Source organism: Drosophila elegans, unplaced genomic scaffold, assembly GCF_018152505.1.
Source record: "Drosophila elegans isolate 14027-0461.03 unplaced genomic scaffold, ASM1815250v1 contig_520, whole genome shotgun sequence".
Classification (NCBI taxonomy): domain Eukaryota; kingdom Metazoa; phylum Arthropoda; class Insecta; order Diptera; family Drosophilidae; genus Drosophila; species Drosophila elegans.
The window spans coordinates 1,439,822-1,452,402 of NW_024545903.1; the positions used below are offsets into that span (position 1 = coordinate 1,439,822).

At 33.2% G+C, this 12,581-nt stretch overlaps 4 protein-coding genes across 4 annotated transcripts; all 4 read right to left on the reverse strand.

Moving 5' to 3' along the window:
* Nucleotides 1–1,465: 1,465 nt before the first annotated feature.
* Nucleotides 1,466–3,171, reverse strand: LOC108137520 (lipopolysaccharide-induced tumor necrosis factor-alpha factor homolog). Its single transcript, XM_017259235.2, has 3 exons — nt 2,994–3,171; nt 1,826–1,958; nt 1,466–1,770 (listed from the first exon to the last, which is right to left on the reverse strand). Exons 1-3 carry the CDS (start codon nt 3,109–3,111, stop codon nt 1,668–1,670), a joined length of 354 nt encoding a protein of 117 aa, XP_017114724.1. The 5' UTR covers nt 3,112–3,171; the 3' UTR covers nt 1,466–1,667.
* Nucleotides 3,172–5,025: 1,854 nt separating this feature from the next.
* On the reverse strand, nt 5,026–6,164 carry LOC108137516 (lipopolysaccharide-induced tumor necrosis factor-alpha factor homolog). The gene is made up of 3 exons (XM_017259230.2): nt 5,928–6,164; nt 5,287–5,419; nt 5,026–5,234 (listed from the first exon to the last, which is right to left on the reverse strand). The coding sequence occupies exons 1-3, from the start codon at nt 6,043–6,045 to the stop codon at nt 5,132–5,134; spliced, it is 354 nt and encodes a 117-aa protein (XP_017114719.1). The 5' UTR covers nt 6,046–6,164; the 3' UTR covers nt 5,026–5,131.
* A 2,502-nt stretch (nt 6,165–8,666) lies between these two features.
* Nucleotides 8,667–9,114, reverse strand: LOC108136273. Its single transcript, XM_017257345.2, is given in 3 exon segments — nt 8,667–8,959; nt 9,025–9,051; nt 9,053–9,114. Coding segments are annotated over 3 exon segments (192 nt in total). The 3' UTR covers nt 8,667–8,856.
* Nucleotides 9,115–11,252: 2,138 nt separating this feature from the next.
* LOC108137509 (lipopolysaccharide-induced tumor necrosis factor-alpha factor homolog) lies at nt 11,253–12,333 on the reverse strand. Its single transcript, XM_017259223.2, has 3 exons — nt 12,120–12,333; nt 11,582–11,714; nt 11,253–11,527 (listed from the first exon to the last, which is right to left on the reverse strand). Exons 1-3 carry the CDS (start codon nt 12,259–12,261, stop codon nt 11,425–11,427), a joined length of 378 nt encoding a protein of 125 aa, XP_017114712.1. The 5' UTR covers nt 12,262–12,333; the 3' UTR covers nt 11,253–11,424.
* Nucleotides 12,334–12,581: the final 248 nt, after the last annotated feature.

Sequence of the window (12,581 nt, forward strand, 5' to 3'; positions counted from 1 at the left end):
TGTCCAAATCTAAGCCGAAGGCCTCCACAGTAGCCTCTAATATCTAACCTGCACTGCGAGAGCTGATTTGGCAGCTATCGAGAACCTCAACCATCTTTGGTGTTATGAAAAACTACGATTTTTCCCATTCTTGCCAAACTGTACCTAATACTTCTATCCAAGTCCCTAAAACTTCCGTAAGGTTGTATCGTCCATAGCTTGTTTAATACTAAATAGAGTACCCAAAGAAACTTTAAGTAGAACTAACCTGTTATGGTGCAGTTCTCCTGAATGATTAATATTTTTTAATACATATTAGAAACGTCATGGAAACGTACAACTTGTTCCTTGATGTCCTGCAATGGACGTACTCAAATTTCCATATTTTTCCATACTGTAACCAGAATCTTTGCAACAGTTCGCTTTAAAATAAGTGTCCTGAAAAGCAATACAGAAAGGAAGTCCTCTTTGATGGCAAGGTTTTTATTTCTTCAAAATCTTACCTTTTAAAAACGACATCAAACAAGATTTGCTTGTCCAAAACTCAAACTGGCTTACGTGCCTGTGTATGAGTAATTTTTATGGAAACTTTGAGACCATTGCACAGACCCTTAGACTTAATTTGGATATTAATTAAATTTATTTTGTACCAAATTCTACTATTTAAAAGGGAGAGAATAAAATTCCTTATAAAAAACCGCTTTAAGATCAATACCTAGATATAAGTACTTACTCCCAACAACAGTTGGGCATACGTATATTAACATATTTTATGTTATCTTAGTTTTATAGTCCAAAGGATCTTGGGCTCGACAATGCTTAGATCCCCATTAAGGCCATTTACTTTAAAATGGTTTTTAAAGCCCAAAAACGGATATTCAAAAAATATATTTATTTGATTGCCAATTATTATAATTGTTTTGACGTTTAATGACGTTTGTCAAACTCAGCAGTAAGTACAAAAATATTGATAGGAATGAGATTCTGAATCGAACATTTTTTTAGTCAATTTATAAATAAATAAAAAACGAAATTTAACGATTATAAGATGACACATTAATAACAAGTCAAAATTGTTTTATCTTATTTTTTGTATACACATCACTTGATCAACTACTTAGTCCCAGGCTTTCCACAGCAGCCAAGAGAGCTGTAATATATGTCGGTAAATACAATTTGAACTCTGTTTAGGGATAACTTTAGCACTGGAACATACCGCATATTAAACCAAATTCTTTGTCTCCAAGATAAATGCAAATCATTAGAGAGGAGATATCCTTCAGATGGTTCTCTCCTTGTGGTTTTTGGTTCCGACAAATTTCTATAAACTTCCGGCGAACGCCTTTTACATGCTGGTCTGTTCCTGAACAACATATTTTCAAAACTAAGCTCTTTCCAATAGCAACAGAATCAAGCTCGAGATTGTTTTCCCAAATTCTAAGAATAATTCCATGCGCAGCTGATAAGCCTCGTCTGGTATCAACCATTTTTTTTTTACTCTTATATTTATTTTATTCGAAAGAAATAAATCGAGAGTACATATTGATTACAATCATATTGTGAAAAAGCACAAATTTGAAGTTAATGAAATAAAATAAATAAATAAATTGCAAATCTGGGGTATAGATTTAAATATGCTTATTAATTTATATAAATTATATAAGGATATTTGGTTTTCGAGAAGATTCTTAGTTCTTGTAGATTCCCACATAGGCGCCACAGCTTTCACAAGTGTGTTTGGCCGACTGACAGGTGGGAGAGCAGTACGGGATACAACAACAGCAAATGCCCCTAAAAACAGGATTCTTAGTATTGGTATAAAAATCAAACGTTTATATGAACATACCCCACCAAGCAGATAAGCATGGCTAATAAATGGGTCTTGGCACTTGGTTCAAATTCGACTTTCGTTTTTCTACGGACTCCGCAGTTCGGACATGTGGCCATTGATGGAACCATCCCCAGCACATTAGGAAGTACTATAAAAAAGCAAAGTTTTTAAAAAAATCAAAGTTAATTTTTTTAATAAAAGTATTTGCAGAAAGCGTACAACTCAATTGCACTCTATTGCTTATAAAAATAAACAACAAAAAAACAAGAAAAGAAGCAGCTATTGCAAAAATTAAATATTCTTGAAAACTCTTAACTTTCGATTTATATGCGCATATGGTTAAAAACATTAAAGTTATGATGATTTTCAGCTCAATTATTCGACCGTTCCTATGGCGGCTATTTGATCGTTTTCCGATTTAAATTAAACTAAAGTCGTAAATTTAAACTATCAAATAATTATTATTTCCAAACGAAATGAAAATTATATTATACAACCCTCTGCAAAGGTATATTAACGTTATTTTTTTAAAAAGAACGCTTTTAATTTACACTTATAATTATAATAGTTGGAACTTTTCTATTCAAATACATCGACTTAATTTAAATGTTTTAAAAATTTTTATATCTTATATATTTATTTAACAATGAGTTTAAAAATATTTTTGAGAAAAAAGATGTGGGATAACCTCTGTTTGCCGACCTTTTCTCGAAACTGTATGTGTGCTCGCATTAATCGTCTAGATCGCGTCAAGGAAAATACTTTTAAACTTATTCGTTTTCTGGCAGTTATATTATGTTTTATTTAGCTGCTTGTGACTATTAGATACCTGTTAAAAAATTTACAAAGGTTTAATTTTTAAATAAGCGACAATTTTAGCAGAAAGTCAAAAAACGCGATTTTGAAGAACCTATAAATACCCGAAAAGAACGGGAACCAAAGAAATGAGTTAAATATTTTTGTATGTAAGTCACGTAATAAAAACGAATACCTCACTTTCTAGCCACTCATTGTCAACAAGTTCTTTGAAAAACTTAAAGTGACCTATTAATATGATCTTGAGTGTATATAATAAAAAGCATATTCGCACTCTTGGCTGAGGCATCTGATGGTCTTTCTACGCAATTTTTTTATGTACGAGTACAATGTTTTGCCCTTAGGATACGTTTTTCTTCGTACTTACCTTGCACAAACTGGGGCTGTGCCACAATCAAGGGCTGTGCCTGATTTTGATTTGGGTTCTGCTGCTGGGTTGAAATATAGCTGGGCGGTGCTTGTTCCAAGGGAATATTCTTCTCCATTTTTCGCTGTTTATTATTCCGACAGATGTGCTTCTCGTTACGTTGTAGTCACGAAACTAAATGCTGTTCCCTGAACGGCCTAAAATTTCATAGACTTTTTTCCATTCTTGCCATTAGAGAGAGAGCCAAGCGTAGATCAAGATAAGAATTTATCTACTAAAACATAAAGCTTTTTAATCTGAATGTGAGAGAGTAAGTTTTCGTAGGTGCTAATCAAAACATACATTTTGAGTTTCGTCTATTCAAATAAAAAACCAAACATTCGATTGATTAATTGAATAACGAGTATTAAAAGATGTAAAGCAAAATGCAAAAATTATTGCTCAATTTTAAAAGCCGATGTGAGCAGTGATAAAATAAGCTAAAAAACCGAACAATTCCAAAATATATATACTTATTTTTTAATGATAACAATACAATTTCTTATGGTTACAGAAAAAATCGGATTAGTAAATTTAACCAACTAATTTTTCGTGTGTAGAGTATCTCAAGCAAATATCTGAAAATCACAATTAAAAAACAGAAGATAACATAGCATAAACACTCCCCAAAGCTCAACACAGATACTATGACATGTTCGCTTCAGTCTTCATTTGTGTTAGTGCCTTTCAGGCCATTAGTCTTTCGTCGAGGCTAAAAACTCTATCTGCCTCTCTCACTCTCTCTTTTCCAAAAAATAATAGAATACTTCCGAAAAGCTCCAACGCCCGATCATTTTCAAGTATTTTTTTTGTCTGCGGCGTTTTTATTTCTATCGTTCATTTCTTCCTTAACACCTTCCTCCCTTTCTGCAAAAAAAACCATAACAAACAGAAAATAATACCAAACTCTAAAAATTTTTTAAGAAAGATCTACAACATATGCAACAAAATTAAAAACAATAACAAAATCCATAAGTAAATAAAACCAAAATTTAAATTTAAAAAAAAAATAACGTTAATTTAAATAAAAAAAAATTATGATGTTATTTGAGTGTAAGGTCTACACCGTAAGAATTTAGTGATACCACCCCGGCTTAATTAACTGTGCGCTCATTTTAAAAAGACGTCTTGAAGGCAAAAGTTTTCTGCATTTTTCTCGTAAACTATCAGCTTTGCGCAAAAAGTCTCGTAAACTATCAGCTTTGCGCAAAAAGTCTCTAAACCTGAAATGCGTATTTCTACTAGATCTCCAACTTTTTTTTTGATAAAGTTTATTTTATAGGATTTATTGACAAAAAAACAAAAACATAATAATGGTTTTTACCGTTATTTTGGAAGAAATCGGTCTTGTCGCAAACTTTGACCTAATTTTTCGTAAACAGGACCCCAAAATACATAGATCCAAAAAATTTGAAACTGATCGGGCGTTAGGGCTTTTCGGAAGCTTTTCATTAAATAATTGATTGGATAGATTTTATTATTATTGGAGGGCACTCCAAACCTTTTATTTTATGAACTGTACTGCTGGGGTTCAAATCACTCACAAAAGAAAAGGTTACCACTGCTATTAAATGATAGATATTAACTAGTTGATTGGATAGATTTTATTATTATTATTGCGTACTTTTTTAATTTGGAATAACTTTTATTCGATTTTCCAAATTTGGTATTGGTTGCTCAGTCTGCTTGGCCCAAAAACAGCTTGATTCACCTAAGTTAATAATATACTGATTTAAAACAATAAGTAGTAAGATCAACAGAGCAATCTGAAAAGGTCAAATGTCATTTTATTGCCGACTTTAGATATCTAAAAACGATTTTACATAATTTGAAGTTTGTAACTCGAGATCATGGTGGGTTATAAATTTTTATAACTCAACGTTTTTGATAACATTCATCACCACTGCACTCCCTATACAGAGGGAACCCGACTATGAAAATGATCAATTATGTATCAGTGTATTTTACTTTGTTATGTATCAGTTTACTTTACTTTGTTGTTTACAGCTAATTATTTATTTATTTAATCATATTAATCAATAAATAAAGGAATCAAAATGTACAGTTTCTTGAGGATGTTTGGCACTCGCAGATGATCACTAGTTCCTGTAGGTTCCCACATACTCTCCACAGCTACTACAGGTGTGTTTGGCCGACTGACAGGAGTCGGTCAAGTACGGAATGCAGCAACAGCAAATTCCACTAAAAGCCGGTTTGTTAATATTTGCTAAAGGATCAAACTTTAAATACATACCCAAGCGCACAGATAAGCAGAGCTATCAAATGAGTCTTGGTATTTGGCTCAATTTCAACATTGGTTTTGCTACGGACCCCGCAACTAGGACACGTTGCAGTTGATGGAAAATTGCCCAACACATTCGGGAGTGCTAAAAAGAAAAAATTCGAATTATTTTTTGTTTGTATTATATGCATTTTTGCTAATATTATTCACAGAATGAAAGCAACAAAACCAATACAATATTACCATATTAGGGATTGATGAAATTTGTAAATTTAAATTTTAATGCTTTTAATGATACGGTGCCGAACTTTATTATAGGCACAGCAAGAATGTTGAAAGTCCGCAAATTATAATTTAGAGTACAGGTGTAAAACGGATTAAACAGAAAAAAGGTACCAAATCGATACAGTTTTGACAAAATAGTTTATTAAAAATCAAGAGTCCCTATAGTTTTCTTCCAGGAAATGTAGAGCTTTTTGGATTTTTAAATTTAATAATTATCAACATGTACCAATAGTTAGTTCACCACTATGTTCAAACATTTTAATAGTCTTTTTCTTTCTCTTACAATCGTTTTCTTTAAACAATTTCAGTGTGTACAAGATTTTGGCGCCTTAAAAAATGTTATTTCAGTTTAGGATAGGCTTACTTACTCAGCATAGGCTGAGGCTGTACCATAATCAACGGCTGTGTCTGATTAAGATTTGGATGGACCGGTTGGATGTCGTTGTAACTTGGCGGTACTTGTTCCAGGGGAATATGCTTATCCATTTTTTATTTTTTTTATAATTCCGACAGATATGCTTCTCGTTGCGATTCAGGTACGAAACTAAATCGCTCTTCACAAAACGGCTTAACAAGGCATTTCCCAAGTTTGCCAACTGAGAGAGCAAAGCATTGATCAACACAAGAATTTTTGGTTCTGGAACGAAAGCTTTTTAAAGCTGCGCGGGAGAAATAGAATTTTCGTTGGTGCTAATGGTACCATGAATTTCTTCTATTCAAATATAAACACACACATACAAGAAATTGCGTGCGTTGTTTATTAAACAAAAGCGGCACGAAAAAAAAACTTTGCTCAATTTGGCGAATAAAATCGCAATAATTCCTTTGCAAACTAAATGGTTATTCTCCCTATTAAATAGTTACTCTAAAGTTATATGTTAGAGCATTTTTTTCAACTAAAAATAGTTATTTATCAGTTAATTTACACCATAAAAACTTCTACCTTACCGATGTTTATAGTGTTGTTATAACAATAATAGACCCGCTACTGTAAAAAGCAATAATTGGTATGTTGGTACTATTTGGAACAAGAAAATAATAAAAAATGTATTTGTTCTAAAATATGTTTGTTTGGTGCTCACACCTCTTAGGAAAAGCGATGCCTTCCCATACCTTATTACTTACTACATTACTGCTGTAAAAATGCCATATAACCAAACAATAACAAAATACATACACTTATTTGATCAATGTAATTGTCAATGTAATCAATATATATTTTTGTGTGTAGAACCTACTAACTATTATATGTATGAATATAAAAAAGGCAAAGATACTCATGGGCTCGTGGTTCATTTGTGTGAGTGCCCTTCATTTCAGAAGTTCATCGCTGCTCAAATTCATCACTCTTTCAACAACCTGGCAGAGCCGACGCTCTTATCTAAAAAAAAAAAACTATTGCTGCTTTTCTAACTCTCTCGCTCTCTTTCTCCTCTCATCAAAAATGATAGGCATAGTTACTCGTGGAGTGAAAGCTTTTCCGTATAAAGTCAATATATTCTATATGCTTTGTCCGTCTGTCTATCCATATGAATATCGAAATCTTGGAATCTACAAAAACCAGAGATTTGGGATAATGCGCCCACAAAGCGCGTAAGTCTACCATGTCAGTCAGGGACATTGTAGATGTTACTTATAACGTTGTATATGTTAATTCGTGAAATATCTATCAACTAATTTAAAAATTCCAAATCGTTCCAATATTTTTGAAGTTATTGGCAAAGATTTAAATTTTCAGGCAGATGGCGCCACCTAAAACCCGATTATTTTCAGGGGGCATATTTATTTTGAAATTGGTTAGCTGAGTAACGGTATCTAATAGTCTGGGTTCTGGTTTGCAGGATCAAGTCCTTAAAGTCAAGACAAAAGCCTTTAGGAGCTCAGAAATGATGAAACAAAAGCTAAATCTTCTCCGCCTCTTTATATACTTTTCTATGAGGAGAAATAACTTTTTAATGTAGTTAGTAAGAAGTCAGAAAAAAATTAATTTTGAGAAATTGTTCTTAAAGGAAGATAAAGGAAAATATATATTTTATTGGGTCGGAAATGAAATATATAACGAACTTATAGCCGATTCCCGACCAACGATTAGTTATTAAATTATTTTAATTGAAATGTACAAGTTATATTTTCTGGCAGAGGAGTAAACCAAAATAACAAGGTCAGAATATTGCAAATATTTTATGAAAGCTTAAAAAGGGCGAGCATGATCGGAATACCATAGGGCTACTAGGCTACTCAGTTACTACAGGTGTGTATAGCCGACTCAAAATAGTCGCTGCAGTAAGAAACAAAGAACAAGCATACTCCCATAAAAAACAGGATTAGTCCTGAAGGGCGGCCAAATGCGTCTTGGTACTTGGCTCGAATACGACCGTCGTCGGCTGACGAACTCCGAACTCCCAAAACATTAGGGTGTGCTTAAAAAACAAACGTATCCATAGTTTTTATATAAAACAATAAATTGTGAGTTGTTGATCGTTAATTGGTATTAGCAGAGTAGGTCAATAACTTGACTTCATTTAACAAGTGTTAAAAATGTTTGTGAAACACGAAGTAAACTAACGGTTGATTTGTGATTTATCAGAGCTATTTCAAAAAATAGGTCTCAATTTAGGACCCTTTAATTAAAATGTCAGAACTGAAACGTTCACATAGCTAAGTGAGTCAAACGGTCTTTGCTCAACGAACAACCAATTTTCTCGTTTCAGTTTGGTTATGTGCTTCGCGTTCGAATTCAAACTGGCAACTGAAATGTTGGTGCGCCGAATTCGTTCGGTTTTACGTTTTTGTTTTAACCCTTCAATTTCCGATTCATTTTTTTATTATACAAAACAGAAAAAACAGATTGGGATTTAAATTACATCGCTTCCGTTTCCAGAACCAACGTAATTGGCTGGAAAAATAATTAAGCCACCTTCGGCCAGCTGAAGTTTTTACAAAAACTTAGTACTTTAGAATGACTACGTTTCAGTTTTTGCGCCTATATGTTTAAATCAATAAAGCTACATCGATTTTCTGCTGATTTTTTCGATCGTTTCTATCGTTGTCCAATTAAAAAAAACTTTAGCCAGAAATTCTTTCTCATCAAAAAAAAAATAAATATTGATTTGTATTTTCGCCTAGCTTAATTAGTTCGGAGTAGTTTTTTTTTGTAAGTGCAATTTCAAAGCTCATCGGGCTTTAAAGCGTTAAGTTTTCTTTTGCTTTTGACAACACAACATGCAACAGCTGACTTTACTTTCACTATCTTATTTTAATATAAATTTATCATTTATTCTCTATACTAGACGAATTTCAGTGTGAGCGGTTTGGATCGCCTTTCCAGCCACAAGACCGGCATTTGATGGTGCTTTCGTAAATGCCTACTCCACAATATCGACGTCCGCAGCATAAAGCACTGAAAATTAATTGAAATTGCAATGGCATTTGAACTAAATGAGACATTATAACTATAATTATAACCAAAAATCCATCTTAAATTTTTTCATTCAGGTGCCTTTCCTTAACCATGGGTTTTGAATCGCAGTTGGGACAGCAAAAATCATCCGACATTACTGCATGTATTGCAAATATCGACTGAGCGATTGCAATTGCATGAACATAAAGCTCAACAGATTTTCTTCGGAGAAAAGTTCTAATCTAAATTCTGCGAAGAGAGATGTGAATAAAGTATGCTTTAAAGATTTATATTTTTTTTTAAATATATTACATTTAGAGTTTTATATATACTTCACAAAAATATACTTGTTTTTTAAATTGAAATGTATATATATTATCAGTTCAATACTAAATTAATTCTTGTTGCTCTTTTGCTGCTGCCCTTCGTCATAATGATACACTGATAAAATTTCTGTTTATTTTTTCGGATTACGCTACAAACATACAAATATTTCCTTATATAACTGTTTTTCAGTGCTTAGAAATTCAACCCATGCCTAAGCAGGACCAAATCGAATATTCAAAATTTGTACAGAAGCTTTTGTAAGTAAAATGAAATTAGAAGCAAGTGTATTATAGACAACAAAATGCGTTTATGTCTAATAACATTAAACTATGACGATTTTCAGCTCAATTATTCGATCGTTTCAAGGGCAGCTATACGATTTCTTTTTCCGATATTAATAAAATTAACAGCATTAATCTGCATTATTAAAAGTTATTAAAAAAATATTGAAAACTATAAAATTTTAAAATCCGATTGTTTCCATGGGAGCTATATGATAAAGTCGCCCGATTTTAATCAAATTTAAATCGCATCTTTAAACTAACAAACAAAAATTAAAAAACAGAAAAGTTCTAATTTTTTATACTTTTCTCCACGATTTTTTCCATAGGAGATTTTTTATGTAGTCGTTCAATGAGGCTCTTTTCGACTTGCAGTAGATAGACAAATTTTGGGAAAGTTTCATGCAGATAGCTTAAAAACTGAGGGACTATTTTGCGTAGAATCGGGAAGATGGTCGGACAGACGGGCGGACAGACGGGCGGACAGACAGACATTGACTCTTCTCTTCTCTCCTGGTGCTGTTCAAGAACATATATACTTTATATACTTGTGACTGAAACTATAATACCCTCTGCAAAGGTATAAACAAGGGAATAATACAAAACTAATTAGCAAAGCTGCAAAATAAAATCAGTCTTGTTACATTACAATTTCAAAGCAGCGTGCCGATTACAAAACTAATTAAAAAAAATAAAGTAAAAGTTTTTGGTAAAATAAACACAAAGAAGTTTGCGAGTTTATTTCACTATGTAACTGAAATCCATGTTTTTTTAGTTCTAGTCCAAAGTTTCAGCTTTGACTTTGACTAAGCCGTTTTAAATCATTTCGCTTGTGCAACACGGCTATGTTGCTCAACATGTTTACAGTCGGCTAGACACAAATGCTTATAAAAGATACTAGAAATTGGAACAGCATTAAGCAAATAGATGAATTTGTTTACAAGTGGTGTTAATATTTATAATACTGTTCTAGTGGTTTCAACACCGACAATTTCATATTGATAGTTGAAATTGAAAGCAAATGTTTCTTTAAGATTTTTTTTTGTTATTTAAAATTGAACTGTTTGCAAAGGTTATCATTATTAACTTATTAAAACTTGGTTCTCGGTGAAAGTTCAAATCCGATTAATCGCAAGTTCAAAGAATACCAACTTAGTTGATAACCTAAGGGTAAAGATTAAGCGAGAAAGCGCCGATGAAATCGAGAGTAAATACATAGATATGTACAGAATTTCATCATATTGTTGGAAACCGAAAAACTAAATTCCATCTTGCAGGATGTGACCTAAAAACAAAAATTTTCCGTTTGTGGTTATAAGATAGAAATTAAAGATAATCATATTTTTCAAGTTTAAAAATGTTCTGACTGCCAATGTTTCTTTGTTTAGCGATAAATTTGTGCACTTGTCTTTTTTTAATTTTAATTAAACTTTTAGTGTGTATAGTGCCCACTGTGCATATAAGGCTGCGCCAGCAAACAACAAATGATTGCTTATGTGGATTAAATTCATTGATTCTGTTTAAACAAGGGCGTGAGGGGATGGGGAGTCCAGTTCAATTAAAATTATCAACATTTTTGTTTGTCCAAGCTCCAATTCTTGAAACGAACTTGTAACTTGCAACCGGCATATATGTATTTTTAGTCTATGTAGTTCGTTCTGAGTCCCCGATTTAGTAGTAACAAGTTATTCATTAATTTTATTTGAAATGTACAAGTAAACATATAAAGGCTTTAAGCGTTTTACAATATTTTCAGGGTTAAGAAAAGGCGAAAGCCCTTTGGGAATACATTTTTTTTGGGATTCTTTCAGATGAAGCGCGTATTCTTTTCGATATTTCGGGGTTTGAAGAAGATCCCTAGTTCTTGTATGTTCCGACATAGGCTCCACAGCTGCCACAGGTGTGTTTAGCCGATTGGCAGGAGTCGGTGCAGTATGGAATGCAGCAACAGCAAATTCCCCTAAAAAAAAGGATAAGTCCTTGTTGGCAAAAGGATCAAACTATAATTACTTACCCCAGCATACAAATAAGAAGGGCCAGCAAGTGGGTCTTAGTACTTGGCTCGAATTCCACCTTCGTTTGCTGACGAACTCCGCAACTCGGACACGTGGCCATAGATGGAACGCCACCCAACACATTGGGGGGTGCTAAAAAAAACACACGAAACGTTAGTTTTTGTATTTAATCTTCTATCGGCAATCAATTTAGTTAATTGGTAAAAACAAATGGCTTTTGCATAGTTGCTTACAAGCCTTGCGTAATTAAAATGGTGTTGATGAAAAACGGGATCAGCTATCGCTCTATATATATAAATATAAACTATATATATATAATATAAAATTTGCTCGATTCGAAGAATTTATTTGTTGATGAAGGAGGAAATGCACATGATTAAATTTTCGCAAAAGATTTTTTTTATGTGTTTGCTTTGAGGGCAAGTTTTAGGTTGGAATTCGAAATTTGTTTGTATAAAAATTCGGTATTCATGTATAACTAATTAGCTATAAAAAGAAGGGCATAAACCATTTGAAAATAGTTTTTTTCGTACTTACCTTGCATAACCTGAGGCTGTGTCAAAATCACCGGCTGTGGCTGGTTCAAATTCGGATAGCCCGGCTGGGTGTTGTCATAGCTGGGCGGTGCCTGTGGCACGGGCTGCTGGTGGTGATGGTCATAGGGCAAGTTCTTCTCCATTATTCGGTTTTTTTTACTTCCGACCGATGTGCTACACGTTCGAATTCAGACTGGCAACTAAATTGTGCTCCCAGACGGCGCCTCGAATTCGTTAGCTTTTATCCGTTCTTCCCAGTTGTGAGAGTTGGTGGTTTGCCGTTGATTGTGCGCTAGGGGATTTTCGGTGGCGAGCAAATTCCGATTAACTTTTGAATTTCAGACTATATCAATATAATATTTTCTTTTGTTTTTCGGCTTTTTTGAATGCAACTAAAATTGAGTCACTTCCTCTTCCAGAACCGATCTCATTGAATGAAAGAAAAACAATATAACAAGCATTA

What these genes read in the sequence shown, in the direction of transcription:
- LOC108137516 (XM_017259230.2), bottom strand. Translation starts at nt 6,045, where the DNA reads ATGGATAAGCATATTCCCCTGGAACAAGTACCGCCAAGTTACAACGAC. An exon ending in ACAGCCTCAGCCTATGCTGA is followed by an intron (nt 5,420 to 5,927) that starts GTAAGTAAGCCT and finishes TTTTCTTTTTAG; the next exon opens with CACTCCCGAATGTGTTGGGC. An exon ending in CTGCTTATCTGTGCGCTTGG is followed by an intron (nt 5,235 to 5,286) that starts GTATGTATTTAA and finishes ACCGGCTTTTAG; the next exon opens with TGGAATTTGCTGTTGCTGCA.
- LOC108137520 (XM_017259235.2), bottom strand. Translation starts at nt 3,111, where the DNA reads ATGGAGAAGAATATTCCCTTGGAACAAGCACCGCCCAGCTATATTTCA. An exon ending in ACAGCCCCAGTTTGTGCAAG is followed by an intron (nt 1,959 to 2,993) that starts GTAAGTACGAAG and finishes GCTTTTTTATAG; the next exon opens with TACTTCCTAATGTGCTGGGG. An exon ending in ATGCTTATCTGCTTGGTGGG is followed by an intron (nt 1,771 to 1,825) that starts GTATGTTCATAT and finishes TCCTGTTTTTAG; the next exon opens with GGGCATTTGCTGTTGTTGTA.
- LOC108137509 (XM_017259223.2), bottom strand. Translation starts at nt 12,261, where the DNA reads ATGGAGAAGAACTTGCCCTATGACCATCACCACCAGCAGCCCGTGCCA. An exon ending in ACAGCCTCAGGTTATGCAAG is followed by an intron (nt 11,715 to 12,119) that starts GTAAGTACGAAA and finishes TGTTTTTTTTAG; the next exon opens with CACCCCCCAATGTGTTGGGT. An exon ending in CTTCTTATTTGTATGCTGGG is followed by an intron (nt 11,528 to 11,581) that starts GTAAGTAATTAT and finishes CCTTTTTTTTAG; the next exon opens with GGGAATTTGCTGTTGCTGCA.